The sequence below is a fragment of the Callospermophilus lateralis genome, chromosome 8 (assembly GCF_048772815.1).
Source record: "Callospermophilus lateralis isolate mCalLat2 chromosome 8, mCalLat2.hap1, whole genome shotgun sequence".
Taxonomy (NCBI): Eukaryota; Metazoa; Chordata; class Mammalia; order Rodentia; family Sciuridae; genus Callospermophilus; species Callospermophilus lateralis.
The window spans coordinates 81,376,048-81,395,739 of NC_135312.1; the positions used below are offsets into that span (position 1 = coordinate 81,376,048).

At 36.8% G+C, this 19,692-nt stretch overlaps 1 protein-coding gene across 13 annotated transcripts in view; it reads right to left on the reverse strand.

The window, feature by feature from the left end:
- Window positions 1–19,692, reverse strand: part of Ank2 (ankyrin 2) — a 227,041-nt gene that overhangs the window by 23,745 nt on the left and 183,604 nt on the right. For 11 of the 13 annotated variants that reach the window (XM_076865199.2, XM_076865198.2, XM_076865197.2 and 8 more), the window contains 7 exons: window positions 19,258–19,462; window positions 17,095–17,191; window positions 14,241–14,469; window positions 13,263–13,388; window positions 10,522–10,644; window positions 8,360–8,392; window positions 6,283–6,304 (listed from right to left, as the gene is read on the reverse strand). In XM_076865199.2, the coding sequence (XP_076721314.2) occupies window positions 6,283–6,304; window positions 8,360–8,392; window positions 10,522–10,644; window positions 13,263–13,388; window positions 14,241–14,469; window positions 17,095–17,191; window positions 19,258–19,462 (835 nt within the window). Of the gene's footprint in view, window positions 1–31; window positions 3,502–6,282; window positions 6,305–8,359; window positions 8,393–10,521; window positions 10,645–13,262; window positions 13,389–14,240; window positions 14,470–17,094; window positions 17,192–19,257; window positions 19,463–19,692 lie in introns of all 13 variants that reach the window. The other 2 variants (XM_076865189.2, XM_076865190.2) reach the window with 1 other exon arrangement.

Genomic DNA, 19,692 nt, shown 5'->3' on the forward strand with positions numbered 1-19,692 from the left:
TTGGTTCATCCACCTGTTTTGGTTCATCCACCTGTTTTGGTTCATCCACATCTGCTGTGCAGTCTGCATCTGGGTCAGAGGATGAGGAAGATTCCTCTTGTTTGGGTTCTTTTTTGTAGTCCCGTTTCTGCTTTGCTTCTTGTTCAAGTTCATCAAACATTTTAATTTTGGTTACCATTTTGAACATTTCCTCTTCAGGTGTGAACCTCTTTTTCTCCCCGTTTTCTGAGTCATCCTCCTCTGCACATTCGTGAATCACAGCTGGTTTGGGTGTACTTGTATCTGCGGCTTTGGGTGTGACCTCATAGCTAACTTCTTCAGAGCTGGGGGTGTCCGGAGAAAGAGGGCTCTTCCCTGAGCTCTCCATGAGCGAGGTCTGCTCAAGACTGTCATCTTCAGCACTGCCGTCAGGGTCTCGGAGCAGCCGGGACCTCATGGAGGCCACTTCCGTCATGAGTTCTGTTTTGGCAACAGCTGAAGGAAGAGGAAAGTGACTTGGAAGAATTCCTGCCTTCATCTTTGGTTCAACAGGGCTGCTCTCGAGAGAGTCCCGACAGGGGGATTCTTTCAGAGGACTTGGCTCCAGAGAATCAGGAGTCTTGTGTGAGGAGTTATCTTCCAGAACAGGGCTGGCTTCCAGAGAGTCTTTGTGGCTTACTGCTAATGATTCATCAGCCATTGGGCTGAGGACCTCACTATCACGGCTAGGGAGTGCAAGTTCCAACCCTTGGGGACTTCTAATGCCTCCCTGAGGCTTTGATGCAATTCCTGTGTCTGTCTTTACAGATGCATCGGTCAGAGGTGAGGACTTTGTCTCATCTGTAGATTCCCGAGCCTCACCATCAGTTTGAGTCTCGTGAGCTGAACTGTCAAGTGTAAGCTGACTTTCATCACAAGTCGTTTCCTCCGCCAATGCCTTGGGTGTTTCTTTTGCTAACGATACACTACTGCTGCCTTCTTGTTGGGGGCTTATGTCTTTGGAAGGGTCTGGGGTGGTCACCTTCTGAAAGCACTCAGTAGAGGGCTCTGAGCCCTCAGTGACTGCAGCACCTTGCTCTTCAGAACCATCAGTAATGTCTTTGGTTGGGTGATGTTCTTCTCCTGAATGTGTTTCTGGGGGCGTGTCTAACTTGGTTTCCTTGGTTTCCCCAATTTGCTCCTCACTTTTCTTTGGTGAGAAAGAAAGGCTCTCTGGGCTTGTCTCAGGGGTCTCTGCTAGGCCCTCATGCTTATAGCTCTCTTCTGAACTAATCTGAGGGGTCCCCTCCATCAGGCTGCCACATGGAGAGCCTGCTATGCCTTCCTGTTTTAGGCTTTCAGAACTGGCATCCAAAGCACCACTCTGCAGAGACAGAGCCGGAAGGAATTCATCCTTCATGTAATCTAGTGGGAAGGTTGTATTGAAAGGGCTAGTGAGGACCTGGTCTAAGTGAAGCTGCACCTTTTCGGTCCCTTCACTCATCCGGAATTGCTGGTATTTGTCATTGTCTTCTAATTCTTGCTTAATGACATCAGAAAAGTCAGTGGAGGTTTTCCTGTCTGGGCTGATCTGGAGGTCCATGTCTCCCTGCTCATCCACCATTTTTTCTTTGGGAATTTCACTCTCTCTATGGCTTTCTTCTTCAGGGGCTGGGTGAACGGGTTCAGGTGTTTTGGGACTGGGTGCTTTCTCCTTTTCTCCAACTGCATCCTCCTTCTTAAATCCTATCGAGGAGGCACGGACCCCCCTTCTGGATTCGGAAGGTCCTGTTACTAGGAATCTCTGGCCTCTTTTGATTGTCTGAGTCTCTGTTCTCTGTGTTTCCTTCAGGGTTGCTGTCTGCCCCTTTTCTTTTTCTACTCGAGCTTTACTTTTCTCTTGGGATGGTTTCTGTTTTGCTGATTTATGTTCAAAGAGTCCAGTTTTATGTTTCGATGGGTCCTGACCTGACTGAAAAGCTTTCATCAACTCCCGAACAGACATTGTTTCCTCAATTCTTTCTGTTTTTGAGGTGGGGGACACAGGTGGCTGCTTTTCTGTTTTCCCAGAAGGTGACACAGGGAGGTGCTTCTCTGTTTTCCCAGCGGTTGACACAGGTGGGTGCTTCTCTGTTCTTCCAGAGGGTGAGACGGGCAAGCGTTTTTCCGTTCTCCCAGGTGACACCGGAGGATGTTTCTCGGTTCTCCCGGAAGGTGACACAGGTGGACGTTTGTCTGTTTTGGTGGAAGGAGAGACAGGTGGGTGTCTTTCTGTCTTTGTGGATGACACAGGCGAGTGCCTTTCAGCTTTTGTGGAGGGCGATACAGGTGAGTGTTTCTCAGTTTTCCCTGATTGCAACACAGGTGAATGTCTTTCAGTTTTGGCTGAGGGTGACACAGGTGAGTGTTTCTCGGTCTTGCCGGATGGTGACACTGGAGGATGCCTTTCGTTTTTCGCAGAGGAGGACAGGGGAGAGTGCCTGTCGGTTCTAGGGGAGGGCGACGCTGGGGCATGCCTCTCTGACTTCAGAGAAGGCGATGCAGTTGGATGCGTCCTGTGAGTGGTCTTCTTGGGCACATCCTCTTTGCCTTTGACTCTGACGGGCAGCTTGCTTCGACCTTTCTGTTCATCTTCCACTCGCTTCTGAAGGGCCTTTACTTTATCCTTAATGGAACCAATGGGAGTTTCTTCTATCAGAGGGGAGGTGGCCTTGACAGTGGGAAGAGATTCTGGGGCCAGACCTGCATCTTCATCTAGTGACTCTTCCGAACTACCTTTTTTAACTTCTGATTTTTCTTCACTCGTGTTTATGCTTTCTTCTTTCTGTTTCTGCTTTTCTTTTAATTTCCTCCTCACAGGCTTCTTTATTCCCAGGGTTGGTTTGTGCGGTTTCTGCAGGCCCTGTTTCTCCTCGGGGGGTGCAGCCTTCCCTTCTTTTTCCGAGCTTTTGCCAACAGATGGAGCCTCACTTTTCTCCCTGGCCACATCGTGACCTGTCTGTGGCTTCTCTCCCTGAGGAGACACATAGGAATTGAGGTCCTCAACAAGGTAGTTCACTAACCCAGTGGCATCTTTCTCTACTTGGGCTTTGGTCTCTTTCTCTAGTCTAACTTCTACACAGGGATATTCAGTGATTTCTAAAGGTGCTTTTTGTTTGGCCTCTTCTATTTCCTCATCACTGACAATAACCCATCCTTCCTCCACTAGTTCTTTCTCAGACTGAGCAGAGCTCTGCACACTGCTTTCCTCTCTTGAGCAGGTTCCGCTTCTCAAGATTTCATTCACTTTCTCTAAATCCTCTTTAACTCTTTCCACAATTTCAAAGGGCTCTCCTGGCTCTTCCTCCGCAGCCTTCACCAGCTCCTTCACTTTAATAGAACCTGCCTTATCAGACACATCTGTGGTCAAGATGGCGGTCATTTTGATCAGATCTTGTTTCATCTCAGAAACTTCAGAGAGCAAGTCCGGACTGGCTAGGACAGGAACTTCATTAACCAGGTGACTTTTCAGGACAGATGTTTCTGTAGATTCTGTCTCATCATCTTTGATGTGAATGAAAAACATTGAAAGTAAAATGGAAATCAAAAAAGATATTGGCAAATGTAAATCAGGACTTTGAAACGACACAGCGTCTTTTCCTGCCGTGGTGGGAGGGGCAACAGAATGGGCTGGGGATGGTGGATCCACAAGGTCTCAAGGTACAAGAGCAAAGCAAGGCTAACGGAAAAAAAAACTGAAAAGGAAAAATGAGCAGGAAATAACTTGCTTAATTTTCTCACTTGTAGCACATCCACACATACAACAAAGCTATCACAAATAACCGAGACACTCACAAAAAAACCATCATAAATCAAAACAAAGAAACAACGCAGTGAAATTACACAGAGGTATCTCAAGATTGTTCAGATGTTACAGATCAATGTTGGAAAAAAAAAAAAAAGAAAGAAAGAAAAGAAAAATACCATGTGGAAAAAAATGAGAAAAAAAGCATTAGAAATTGCAGAGAGTTGATTCCCTCTAGGTGAAAGCCAGTAGTAGCAAACTCAGAATTAACGCGTCCAATGGTGTACATACGTTTTTTAAATCACGTATCTCTGGAATTCAGCATGTTTAGTTCTGCCAATACACAATGATGGTAGAAAACATCTGAATTGGCTGCAAACTGGCATTTCACCTAAGGGAAATTCACACCTAACAATGAAACAAACAGTCTTCTGCTAAGAGGCATGGTCCTTTCCTTGGAGCAACCTCCTTGTTTAGACACGGAACTGACAGACCAAGGAGGGAAATAAAGGAAGGGAAAGAAAAACAACAGAAAAACAAAACAAAACCAAAAAACACTGTGATTAAACGTATATGTGAGTCCAGAGTTAAAATGTGAGGCATGGCAACCCAAATCAGAGACAGTCACACGGGACACACGCACAGTTTATGTAAGCCAAGTTATTTCCATGCAAAGCAAAGGTGGAGTAAAACTGCTGGGAGAGGCGGCCTTGCGGGAAAGCACAGGCAGGAGGATGGTGAGGAATTAGAACGAATATGTAAAACGTTACTGTGGTGAAGGATATTCCTTTCCCTACAACAAACGCTGAATGAAGTATATTTGAAGCACAGATTGTAGGGGTCCACCATCATTAATGGTGAGGAGGAAGAGTTGGTCAAACCTCTAGGATTTAATCCTGAAAAGACTCTAGGAAAGTGTCCCTTCAACAGAGTTTGTACCTACACGAAGACCATTTAATGGCTGTCTTTAAACTAAAACAAAACTCAGTATTGAGGTATATCTGAGATTTGCAAAACATTCACAACATCTAGGAGCTACTCAGGAAAACCCAGGGCTTTCTAACAGCATGGTTACATTTTTTTCTTCTTTTGCAACAACTGAGTCGGATAGATAAAATTTTGATTCCTACTAGGTTGTACACAGGAACAAAAAAATAGGGTCATTTAAATAAACACAATAGTCCTGAATAAGAGAGAAAAAAAATAAAATCACCTATAAAAAAAAAAAAAGGAGTCAATGAAGGCAACAATAATATGTCATTGAAACAAAAGTGCCTTCTCTTGGAGGAATTTCTATTTGGTGAGGCGATATGAAATGTGAATCTGCATAATATATCAAGATGATTTATATCAATGCAGAGTTGTTCAGTTATTTAAACCACATCCAGAGGCTCAAATATTCTAGTTTTGAATAATGATTTAACATGAGGGTAAGTCTCACTTAAAGCCATTCCAAGAATTTAGTAGTAAATTATATTGTGCTAGCAGTTAAAAAAAAAAAAAAAAAGCCCACAGATATAGTATAGGGCCAAGTGGCCATATTGAACATGGCTCTGAGTTTTCTCCTTTTGGGACTATCATCCAAGATAAAGTAAATCAATGTAAATCTTAAAATCAGTAAACATTAAAAATTAGTATCTTTTTCTAAAGTATTTGGGACATAAAAGAAAAAAAAAAAAACGGTTAAATTCAACTTGAGTTTCCACGCAAGAATTTAGAGTATCCACTGGAATTAGGCCAACAAACTAAAATGCTAATTGAATATTATAAAGCTGAAATAAATTCAAGGTAACTCTTCTAAAGTCTGTAAAAATCAGTTCTGTCTGTTCTAGGTCAGGTTTGGGATTTTGCATCATTATTTAAAATTAGCCCTATAATAAACCATTGTGGTGATTCATGATTTCATTCAGGAGGTTTCAATCATTGCACTATTGACCCCTAGTTGTTTTCTAATTTCTCTTTTTTCAGAAACTTTTCACAGAAGTCTGTCAGATCTCCGCCTAAGGATTTTAGTTACACTTCACCACAGTAAGGGGTGCAAGGGAGGGATGGAGTGAGTGGAGTTAGCTTCAGCTCAAAACTATTAGACAGTATCACTTATGCAGGTGCAGCCTACAAAACAAAACAAAACAACAAAAAAAACCCCTCTCTACAGAAGTCCCTGATGCTTTATATAAAAAGTGATACTGTCATATCAATGCTTAAAAAATAATGAGATGATAATGTTAGGCTAACAAATGGACAAAACAGTGGGTGGCATTCTAAACAAGCATAACAGCATACCAGGGTTAACAGGGATGTCAAAAGAAAGTGAATGCTTAGATGAATAATCATTGCATTTTACTGCTAATTAGCTCACAAATTAGGCATATTTGTAATTTAACTGGCCAAGCTGCTTTTATAAATATATATTAATGATTAATAATATAAAATATAATTATTACAGTGGTTAGTAATAACAACTAGCTTGCATTTTTAACTCATGCTTCTTTTTAAAGTAGCCAGCTTTCAAACAAACCCAATTTTATTTAAAATCTTACTTTTTTCAGATGTCATATCGATCTGAAAGAAAACATACATAAATTGAATGGTTACAAATAGCATCTTTGCTTATAGCCCCTGATGTGCATAATAAGCTCTTATTCGTAATTATGTACATGGGGTGACACCACGTGCTAGAAGGTTGAAGTTGTTTGCTACATTTTTTTTTTTTCCTGAGGGTCTCAGTGATTTTTATCCTAACTTTGGAAAAAAAAAAATCTCTTTTCTAGATATTAGGGGTAAAAAAATCCTAATTATTATTCTTGGGGAACTATGACCCAGGTTGTGATCAATATGAGAAATACATATTAAGAAAAAGGCCAGGCAAAGGGTAGAGTTGACATTAAACAACGTGTGTCAATTTAGTGGAAAAAAGAAGAAAATAACCAACAGTATGCCAGGATGATAGGTCCCACAGAGGCAGCTGCACTGTAATTAAAAATAAGTCAGCATTCTAAACCCTGAAAAGAATATGAACTGGGTCTATTGTCCTGATTCGCTTCTGAAAATACTCAATTAAAAAATCATACATCCAATGGGTAAAATTCCTTTGTGAACATAGCAAAGTTGGTTTCATGGTTTTATTGTTCTTTCAATATGTACAGGTACCATTTTCAGTAGCAGTGGTGACACGGCCACTGTGTACAGGAAGGAAGTTGAGGATATGAAAGCGCATATGCAGTTAGGGAAAGAATGATCTCAGTCCGGTCATCGGTTGATATGTGTGTGTGACTATGTGGAATAGGACAACAACGAGTCTATATTCCTTCCTCCTGTTCTACTTCACTGCCAAGACACCAGACAAAGGGAAATCTGGGAATACTCCGAACCAAGGCCTTATTGGATAAGCTGAGGAGTATAGGGTATTAATTATATTTTTTCTTTATATTTTTGTTTCAAAAGCATTAGAATAACATTTATGAAAGAAACAAGTATATTAAAAATAATGTAGCTGGGCATGGTGGTGCATGCCTATAATCCTAGGCTGAGGCAGGAGAATCTCAAGGTTAAGGTCAACCTCAGCAATTTAGCAAGACTCCCATCCCAAAATAAAAAATTAAAAAAGGGATGAGGATGTGACTCAGTGATTAAGCACTTAGAATTCAATCCTGAGTACCAAAAAATAAAAAATTTTTAAAAACCCCATAACTAGTAATTATTACATTTGTCTTAGAAATAGTAGTTCCCCATTTCTATCAGCTCTCATTTTTAAGTAAATATAAGGAGTTTTCAATGATTTATTTCATTTCTGATACAATATTTGGACATTTTCACATTTTATAAGCAAGACAAACACATATTTGCATTAAATACTAAAATGGATATAATCAAATGGCTATTTGTTCAGGGTAACTCCTTAAGACTTGTTTTCCTCATCTGTGTTACAATACACACCTCATAGGATGGTTAAGAGAGATCACACGTGGAGCACTTGATAAAGATCATACTTTATGAGAAATGTTCCGTGTATAGTTCTCCATTAGAACATTGTTATAGTGTAATCAATGATATGCTCCTGAAAGTTTTTGGTTTCAGTCATTCTCAAACTTATTGATCTTAGGATAACCACACTCCTAAAAATTATTGAAGTTCCTGGAAGAACTTTTGTTTATATGTGATATGCATAAAAATATCTGCATTACAAATTACAGCTGAGAAAATGCTAGGACCCAATAACATATAAGCATACATTCCATTACTATGGTATCACATATTTATGGCCTCTGGGTACTGCTCTATGGCCTGGTAGGATATAGGAATTAAAAAGGCAAGTGATACCTTAGCGCTGCTATAAAATGAATTTTGACCTTCAGTCAACTTCAGACTAACCTTTGAGAACCATTGAGTTCAATAGTTTTTGGAGAAATGTACATTTGGCATAGAGAAAGGATTGAAATTTATAGGGAAACTTAACTATCCTCTGAAGTCAATCCACAAGATGAGAAAACAGGCTCAGAGAGGTTAAGTGAAATTCTGCCCCCTTGATTACTGAAAACATTGGTTTATCCCTTCTAAGAACGCATGTGATTGTAGCAATGACACAGCCATTATTTAGTGACACCATCATAAAATTACCTCTTCCTCCTGCTCTTGGTCTGACTCTGACTCCTTGCCGCCCCAACATGCCATGCAAGATGGAAAAAGAGAGAAGGAAGAGTAGAGTGTTTAGAAGAGAAGAGTAAATACCCTACCAACAAACATCAACAGGCAAGCTTGGAACCAGCATACTCTTATTTTTTCTTATTAAGTTTACAGAAGGCAGACAGAAAATCAAAGAGGACTGATTTAATTCTGTGTATTTGAGAGACAAAAGAACAAAAATTACAAATATAATAATTTCAGATGCTAGTTCTTCAAGAAGTGATGATGATATCCCAGTCATCACAGAGATTGACTGAAAATGTCAAAAAAAAAAAACAACCCTTGAGTATGCAGATGATGAAAACATTTTCAATACATAGGCAATATATAGGAGTTTTATTATAATAGCATGCTATTAAATTCCAAAGTAGATCTTAAATGTGCAATGCTGACATTTTCTCCTTTTTGAAATTAGTATATAAAAAACTGAATTAGTAAATGAGTTAGTAAATAAAAAATTGTTCTTGACCATCATGGCATTAATAACTGTGTCTGATATGTCTCAATACAAAACCAAGTCAATGTTTTCTCTTACAGCTTATTGAAAGCTTACTGAAAACCAAAGTTTGTTCATATTTTTTATTTTTATCTTTTTGTCTCTCCACAGTTTTTTGGGTGCATTATAGTTATACATAATGATGGAATATGTTATTACATATTTGTTCATGCATGTAATATAACAATATAATTTGGCCAATATACTTCCTAGCACTTCTCCCTATGCCCCTGGACATTTCCTCCACTGATTTCCTTTTGGTTTTCATGAGCTCCCCACCCCTACCTTTCTTTCCCTTTTTCCTGTCTAGCGATACAACTTTATGTTATATCACATAAAGCTCCTTCATCTTTGTGTATCACTCAGGTGGCTTGAATATATTTCTTTATGGTTCCTATTTGGCATTCTGCTTCCAGTGACTCACCAATATTCAGTACCACAAATCTGAAGAGTACATTCTGCATCACTGGAGTACAGTTAGATTATACCCATTTGGGTCAATATATAGCAATGCTACATTCCAATTTTGGGAATAACATGTATATTTACATATGTAAATATTTCATTTTTTTGGTCATTTATAATACTTTACAATGTCAAATATGATGCTTTTAGCTTTTCTCTATGTTATTTTGGTTTACATAATTAATTAAGCAAAATATATAATTTGACAATCATGGCAGGTAAAATAAGAAAGAAAATTCTTTGTTTTGTGGAGTGAAGACTTAGGATTTTAAATATATCCCTCCTTCTCAGCAGCCACCACCCATCCTCTTCCCTGATCTATAATGTGCACACTGACAACCTACTGTAGCCACCTACAGATTGCCATTGGGAGCTTCCTATTTATAAAGGGATATTGGTTTAAAATTTTTTTGAAAAACTTAAAAATAATTTTTAAAAGCTATTTACAACATTTAACTAATTCAGTTGTCATCTTTGATATAACCAGAGTATTTAAAGATTTATATAACTGGGAAAGGTTTGAGAAGAAAGTAATGCCTAGATAGACTTTGTGTCAGAAGTGAGTTATTTTTTTTCTTTTCATCAGTGTTTCCAATGTTATTACTTGTAGCACAGGGACATTTTTTATACTGACATGTTAAAATAATTGAAAAATTAATTTATTGCTCCTAAAACAGGATAGATTATGGTAATTATTTGAACAAAAATAAAATATCATGAGGTTATCCTGAATTTAATAATGTATTATCTACATGTGAATTGGTTGTACGCAAAGTCAAGAGACTCCAGTATTTTGGTAGGGCTAATTGCACTACAGTGGTCTCAAGACAGCACATGGAAATAAAGCTAATCATTTTATTTAAAAAAAAAATTGGTTCAAAATGTTAAAACTTACACTTTATTTCTCTCTTCCATATTCAATATGTTGATAAAATTTTTCATCAAAGTACATTTAATGCAAAGTAAAAAGAAACTACTTCTTCCTTTATTTGAATGGAAAAATCGTAAATTCAACAGGTTAACAAAAGTGATTGTTACATGTGCTTACATTCACTGCCTTTATTTTTGTTCATCTTGAAGGATTTGAATTCAGTTTCTACTCTGTCTGAATCACACTACAGCAGACATTACGTACCTTCATATAAATCGGCAGGGTGATGTTTAAGTTACAAATAGCTTGATGCACCAGGCCTCTTGTGGATTTGGGCTCCTTCATAAATGATAGTCGTCCGCAAGGTTCCTGAGTTGTATCGCGTACCTTGAACAAGAACAACATTATGTTCACCTATATTTAACATGTACTATTTATTTCAATTAGGCAATATTTAAAGGGGGAAAATAAAATTCATTTGTTAATGCTCAGTAAAAATTCAAAGGTCTTCCTCCTCCCCACACTCATTTAGAATAACTTTTTAAAAAACATTTAGCTATATCCAGCTTTATGAAGTATGATTGACAAATAAAAATTTTATATATTTAAAGTATCCAAATGTGATGATTTGATGTATGTATGTATTGTTAAATAATTATTATAATCAAGCTAATTAACATACCTATCACCTCATCTGGTTATTGTCCCCCTTGTCTCGAAAATAAGACCTCTCTTGGGAAGTTTCAAAATACAAAACATTATTATCAACTACTGTCACCATATTGTACATAAGATCTCAATCACTTATTAAGCTTTTTAAAAAACCATAGTAAGATATAACATAAAATTTACCATTGCTACTATCTGTAAGCAGATGAGTCAGTGGCGTGAAGTACAATTCTAGAGCTGTGTGATCATTACCACTATCTACCACTTTTCATTACCCTACAATAAAATTGTCCCTCTTATACAATAACTTCCCAGTCCTCCACCCTGATAACCTCTATTCTACTTCCTTTCTCTGTGAATGTGCCTTTTCTAGTTCCTTGGCAAAGGTGGAGTCACACAATATTCTCTGTTTTATTTTACTTAGCATATTCTCAAGGTTCATCCATATGGTAGTATCAGAATTTCATATTTTACTGTGGTAATACATTCATAACATAAGACTAATTGTTTCACCATTTTTAGATCTTTAATTCTGTGGCATTTGGTACATTCACATTGTTGTATAACCAAGCACTACCACCCCACCCATCTTCATTCAGAACTTGCCAATCTTTACAAACTGAAACTCTGTGTGTATTAAACAATAATTTCCCATTCCCTCCATTCCCCTGCTCCTGGTAACCATCTTTGCATTTTCTGTCTTTGTGAATTTTGACTACTCTAAGTACCTCATATAGCAAAACTATACAATATTTGTCCTTCTGTGTCACTTATTTCATTTAGCATATTGTTTAAGTGTCTTCTATATTGTAGCATGTATCAGAACTTCATTCATTTTAAAGACTAAATAAAACCTTTTTGTGTGTATGTTTGTTTATCTATTTATCTACCCACTTGGGTTGTTTCCACTTTTTGGCTATTGTGGATAATACTGCTAAGAACACTGGTGTGTTATTAACACTTTCAGTTCTTTTGGGAGCATACCTAGAAATGAAACTACTGGATCATATGTACTTAATATTTTGACAAAATATCATACTGTTTTACACAATGACTACATTACTTTATATCCCCATCAACAGTGTAAGGGCCACATCCTTGCCAACATTTATTTATTTGATAGGATTTATTTTAATAATAGCCATTTCATGGGTTTGAAGTAGTATCTTATTGTGCTTTTGATGTGCATTTCCCTAATTCGTTGAACATTTTTCTTCATGTGCTTATTGGTCATTCTTATACCTCTTTGGAGAACATTTTCTTATTGGGTTTCTTGTTGGATGACTTTTGCACATCCACAATATCAAATATTAGCTTAAGTATACAGATGTCTTTACTAAGTGGGTCCATTACCTTTCAGCACTACTGTATAATGAGGTAATCTGTAAGAACCTATCATTCATCAGGTAAAACAACAAAAGCAGAAGTAGCATAATGGATAATCTTTAGAGATCTTGGGCAGATTTATTAAACAGGTTTGCAGATGCATGTTTTGAAAAATCATGAGGTGTTAAAAATAACAAAAGGAGTCACTGCTGATGAACAGTTTGGGAAGTCAAAGCTTGAAGGACTGGGGTGTGGGGAAAGAGAGCAGAGACTAGCCTATGCCTTGGGAGGACTAAACATTAAGAACTCTAGAATAGTGAAATAAGTTGTGAGAAATAGGAAAGAAAATGAGCAAACAGAGTAGAGAGGAGTTATTAGTTTTGTTTTATCTCCCAAATGTAATTCATACGCTGTAATCCTCTTTAGAATTGGAATCTAGGCCCTAACTTGGATTGATATTCCTAATCACAGACAGCACATTGATGGTGCACTGACCTGTCATCATATTTGTTGGATGAATATACGAAAATACATCAAATCAATAGCTCTATCTGGGATGATTTCTTATTAGGCTAAGTGAGATTCTGGGTCTTTTTTTTTTTTTTTTTTTGACAACAAAAAAGTTGTCAGAACTCTTTTGGTCTCCACACTTCTCAAATTCCCTCATATTTTTAAAATTTAAGCCTAAATATTTAAAAGTCATTCGTCTATTTTTTAAAAAATAGACTCCCCCTCAAAATTTAAAGAGTAGCCAGTGTTTCTAATTAATGAGTCAGCTATTATTTATTCTTATTCTCCTCCTTAAACATGGTCTATAACTAAAAATTAAAGTTGACTTTGAACTCCAAAAATAAAAATATTTGGTTTTCTAGAACCATTACTTTTTACAAACAAAGACTAAAAAAAAAATCTGCGAATAATTGAAAGGCAAATATTCTCCACTATAAAGGAAGCCAAATCTTTTCTTGATCTTGAATAAAATACATTACAAAATTCCATGCATACATTACCTTGACAAAGAGAGGAAGTCTGTTTTCTTTAAAGGCAAAAAAACTGAATATGTGGTGTTGGCCACTCTTGGTTAATGGCACCAGGTTGCCGAAGCAATCAACATAAATGGGTTTTCCTTCTAATACCTGGGTGAAACGGAGAAAAATAACAGAACAAAAGAGTGGCAATTATAGTTTATTATTTACACAAAGAAAGCAGCAGTGTTACTACTGGGAGTTTTACATTCTTAAAATATACAATCTTTACGTTGCCAAATGACAATTTGTCTTATATGTGTCAAGGTATAGAACCTTTTCTTCTTATTGGTAATGGAAATCTTCAAATGCAAGGAAACATTAATGCTCTCATTTTTATCACTGTACCACAAACCAATAGATATTTAATTTTTAAGTTTAAAATTCTAATTGGCTAATTTTTGACATCACAATGAGTCAGATTACTGGACTTCAACATCAAACTGATGGAGAATTCTGAAATAAGAATAAGTAATGTGAAAAAGCCCTGGGTATCCTATGTCAACATTTACACAAAAGGAAGGACTTCTCAGACCATTTTCTTAATTTAAAAAATATATATTAATTTATTTATTTACAATAGAAAGTACATCCAGGAAAACTGAAATAATCTCAACTGCTGCAGTCACATATTTTGAGTTTATCAATAACTCATAGTTGTTCTTCATATAATCTTTAAAGGGACCCTTTTATCTTCTCACATTCACTGAGATCATCTCTATAGAACAGATCTAAATTGGCTGAGAAGAGCTGATTTAATTTATTTGTAGTACTGGAAATCCAACCTGGGCCTTGTGCATGGTAGGCAAGTGCTCCACCACTGAGTTACATCCCCAGCCCCAGAAAATGGCTGATTTTACCTTGATGTTTTTTTTTAATGACTTTGTTCATAATATTATATTTGAAATATAAGTCTAATGACCGAACAGCAACATAGCCTATCTGTATTTTTTAATACAGTACCTCCACATCCCTGCTTCTGGCCACTTCAGCGAAGTTTTCTTGTTGTTCAAGGGTCTTATCCACTTTATCATCAGTCATGCAGAAACATCTCAATCTGGCTTCAATGGGGTCATGTGATTTGGCAAAGACGACAAATTTGGCCATGTAAGGTACACAGATAATTTCCCTGTACACTTGTGATGCAAAGGTAACGGATTCCTGTATCTGTCGACAATCTATCAGCCAGAACCTAGAAAAAGAAATAAAAACAATTATTTAAAGTGTACCCCTTGGGGAAAACAAAATCAGTTCCTTTAATATGATCAGAGTAGTCAACAAGTACTTCTTGGAATAAGAAGAAGGTGAGAGCAGGAATAATGAAAGGAAGCTGAAGGAAAGGGAAAGACGCAAAGGTGGCAGGATAGACAGGAGGGCAGAGGGAGCAAAGGGAAGGGAGCTAGACTAGGTTCCTAAGATCAACTATTAAATACTGTGTTTGTGTTTTCCTTCCTTGGAAACAATTCTATGTATTCAATCCTCTGAAACACACCTGTGGTGTTTTAGAATTCTCTAGTGGTGTAAGCCCAGCCTCAGATTTGACAGGGATCTCACTGAATGAGTTCCTATCCCCTCTTAGTCTTCATTGCATTTCCGGAAGCTTTTCCACAACATTTGCTGTGTTTCTTCATTTCATTATTCCTTTCCAAGCGACTCTCCAATAACTAAGATTGTATCGATTCAACCATTTAAAAATTCGGCTCCTGAATGCTTTAATTACTAATAGATTCAAATGGATCATAGAATAAATTACTGGCTCCATGATTTTATGATGTCCAGACTCTCATGAATCTGTGCTGTTTGGCAACTTTTTGCTCAGATATCACTTTTCCCAGTACAGCGAGGTTGCTAACCCTTTATGACTCTCCTTGAGCTTCACCCTAACCGCAGGGTGGAGAACTTGAAGCAGAAAGTAGAGGCCATCAGATGGATATTTTCTCAATTTTGTCATTTCTACCCTTCTAAAGGTTTCTTACATAATAAAAAGTTTGTATTCATTAAACCATAACTTCCCATTTTCCTCCTCACTCTAGCCCCAGATAAACTCTATTCTACTTCCTGTCTCTATGGATTTTCAGTTGGCATAATGTTTTTAAACTTCAGTGTAGCTCCCGGCTCATGGCAGGGACACAAAATTACCTTCCTCTTTCTACTAATCTAACTATACTCACTGTTTCTTATAACATACAAGTTAAATTATTATTACAAAGACAGTCATTTTGTGGTATTTTAATTTTACATATTTATTTCTCCCATCTTCTCACAAAAGAGTTTATTTCTTCTGCAACAGTTTTTTTTTTTTTTTTTTAGTTTTATTGTTGTTCTTGTAGTATTTCCATTTTCACACAGGTAACGGAGTTTTTTTTCTTTTTCTTTTTTTTTTTTTTTGGTATTTTTTAACTGAGAAGTACAAATTGTATAGTGACTCTTCATTTCTTTACATTATTAAAGGCTTCTATAACGAGTGTTGCCAGGAACATTTCAGCATTATTTCTGAATTCGAGATGATATCGATCCTTATTCTATCCCCCAATGCGCCCTCTGAATTTTGTCTTTGCATTTTTACTCATGTTATATTCTTGTCCAATTTCATGTGGCTGTGAGGTTCTGACACATACTTCAAAGGTAGGCTCTTCTTAGATCCTCTCTAACTACTAGTACAACACCTTCTTCTGAATTCTTTTAGTACCTCTGGTCTGTCTCTCTCATTCAGAACTGGTAATCTTGGGGCCTTAGAGTACAGGTGCCAGACTGGCAGAACACACTGAAGCATGGGCAGGAAACTAAATAGTTGGGCCCTCTGGAGAAGGAACTATAAGACTTTTGCTGGAACTGTTACTTAACAATTCATGCATTTTTATCTTTTCTTGTCCCCATAGGAATTTAAGTTTTAACTACTTTCAACTTCAGTTTTCCTAAAATAGACATAATGCTTCTTGCCCTACTTAAGTCACAGCATTATTATAATATCAAATTAAAGAAATGTGAAGAAGTTTAACAAAGACTATTCAGATGGGAACTGATATTAAAAATGGAGTCAACCAGTGAATAAGAAAGATAGCTTCAGCTTTTTAAAGATATCCAACACAGCAACGGGTAATATGCAAATGTATTAGGATGCAAGAGAGACTCTAAAACCACTAAGCCATTTAAGCAAACCAGGGTAGGCTTTGTGCTTTTGTTATTTTGTTGAAAAAGTAATTTAGACTGGGCATGGTGGACACATCTGTAATCCCTGTGGATCCAGAGGCTGAGGCAGGAGGATCATGAGTTCAAAGCTAGCCTCAGCAAAAGTGAGGTGCTAAGCAACTCAGTGAGACCCTGTCTCTAAATAAAATACAAAATAGGGCTGGGGATGTGGCTCAGTGGTCAAGTGCCTCTAGGTTCAATCCCCGGCACACCCCTGCCCCCCCCCCCCAAAAAAAAAAGAGAGAGAGAGAGAGAAAGAAAGAAAGAAAAAAGAAAGACAGAAAAAGTAATTTAGGATATTTTGTTGACGACAGGAAATTTCTCATTCCTAAGACCTTTAAGCTGGAAAAACAGCATTGGCTTCTAAAGCCAGAGTCACAATCATTCAGCCCAAGCACAGTCACTCATTTTGCTTAGATTTTCATCTGACTTTCAGATTTTGTTATAGTAGTGCCACTATTACATTTGTTGGTAGGTCTAGTTTAAAAGGTGAAAGAAAATGTTGAACTTATTTTAAAAAAATAATAATCACTGTTAAAGAATTAAGAAGCCAAATAAAACAACAACAACAGGAATAATTTGAGGGGGAGGGGGAGTCCAATGGGCTTTTCTGGCCTGCACAGCTTACCTGGCAGACACATTAGTTGTAAAGGAAACACATTCATTGACAAATGTTAGGGGTGTGGTTCCTGTAATGTCTTCCCACTGCGCAGGGGTGGTTCCACCTGAAATAACACGATTGTGGAAGAAAGTTAGGCAAAACTCCAGACTCTGGGTCATAAAATAAAGTCTCTGTGGTTCTGGCTGTATTCATGCACGTAATCCCACCACCCCTCAAAATGACATATTGAGAACAAAATGGCAAAACTACATGTGGAACACAAGCAGCAGACACCACCATTCAAGAAACTAAATTTAAGGGAGGTTGTTTGAATAACAGTTTATTAAGTGTTCCATTCTCTGCCTGACGTTCTGAAGCTTTTATCATAATTGCTAGGCTTTGAAGGTAGTTTTAGATCATATATACTTATTTTAAAAGATCCAATTAAAGAGTTTCAGGAATAAGAGAATATTTAGATTGTTTATTATTTTAATATCTATAAATACTAAATATCCAATATTTAGTATTTTCTTATTCCTGAACTTCACATTCTGTACAACCATTTTTTAAAAATGAAATTTCCTATCCACTTAAAATTGAAGATTGGAAAAAAAAGAATGCCTGAAAAATATTAAGAGCTCAATATATACTGCAGGACAAATGAACAAATACATGAATGGCAAAGATCAGCCTTTGCATATAGGTAGATCATCATGAGGGCCAGTAACCTCTTGTCTTATTTCTACTGAGCAGCGAGGAGGAATATATGTCTGAGATGGAGACAGACCTTGACTCTAAGAGGGAAATGGCTTATCAAAGAAAGATTACAGATATTCACTCCATTAGGCCTTTAAGATATATAGTCTTAGCAGAATTATAGAATATAAAAAAATACAAAATGCTATGCACATACATATTTTTGAAATTAACACATAAATGTACTAATTTTTCAAACTATTTTAAATTTTAAAAATTGTTTAGTAAGAGCTCATTTGAAGACATGGTGGATGGTATCTAGGCCCATGTGGTACCTTCAGGGTGCACCACAGACAACTTCTCTCTCCCATTTCACATCTACAGCATCAGGTAGCATACCATAGTGGGAATAATTATACACCCACACTACAAAAAGTATGGGAAAGACACTCAGAAATACTCAGTGATAACCGGAAATAAGCAATTGGAAAAAAAAAGATGATACGTGAAGCAGATCATTTCCCCCTCTACTCATTACAGTCCACAGAAAGTTAAATTTTGTCACATTATTAAACTCATGGCATAATCTTAATGGTTTCTCCTTCCTAAGTATACAAAACACAATAATAAGGGAGAAATAGAGAAGGAGAAATAAATAAGGGTGAACATTTCTGTCAATATGAAGGAGAAATGAAAAAAAATTGAACAATACCAAAACAACCATAAATGGCTATTTTTCCTTCTGATGATAATATTGATATTTTATTGAATGCCAACACTGTAATTACTGATATATTTGGAAATTATCAAATTATATAGCCCTAAGACAAATTATTTGTGTGGATGTTTTTGCCTCTATCTATGGTGGTTTAGGGAATATCTTTGGAGAGTTTGATACTTGTCTGAAAGCTACTATAACAATCAATTGAAGAGACCAAAAATCTGTTAATTATTAGAAAACCTTTACTTTGTTTCTCCAAAGCTAGTTCAATAAATCAGTGATAAAGACATGAGCTACCCTAGAAAGACCAGTTGGGTTGAACCACTGGATAAAACTCAGAATGTTCTTTTCCACCCAGTAGATATAAAGGGATGTCTTCTGTAAAGACATGAAGCCTGGGCTGGGGAGATATCTGGCATGGGGTTGGAATACTAACTCTTCCAAATATTTAAGGCATAACTCAGGTCTGCTATACATTTTTCTTTAATCTTGGTTTCTTTTTTGCCAAAATGGGGTTAAAGTTTACTTATAGGGTTAATTGGGTGGAAATGACAATTCATATATAGTATCTAAGTCTCACATACAGACTACATTTAGTAAATAAGAATTCAGTTCCTTTTGGCTTTCGCTTCCCTAATCAATTAAAAATGCTTTTCCTGAATTAATGCATATAACCCAGGAAGCATTTTATGACAAAGGCAATTTAATTTTTATAATTATCTAAGTTTCTTTTTTCAGAACTCTATACTATAACATGGTCATATATGACTCACCTGTTATGCTGCACAACAATCTTAAGGTTGGTGCATCTCCCCCAAAACCATTCAGCATGACATCACTTGAAGCTTTGGGGACAGGAATGGTCATGGTGATTGGCTTGTGGAATTTTCTTCTTCTAGGTTCCAAAGTGACTATAGGGCTGAAGGTAGCTTTGTTGCCAAGGATCTTCTTAACCAATTCACTGTGCATAGGTTGAGCCTTTTCAAAATAAAGAAACATATTAAAATAAACCATATATTATTACATTTAAACCATATATTATTACATTTAATGTCAATATCCTATCTAAAGTATTGCTTTTCATTTCACAAATCAGTTTGTGAGACTTTAAATATGGCAATTCCAAGTTTCATATTATTACCAAGCACTCATGTAAATTTGTGAGACCTGTGATCTCCCATAGTTACTTTGGCGCCCCCTGGAATAAT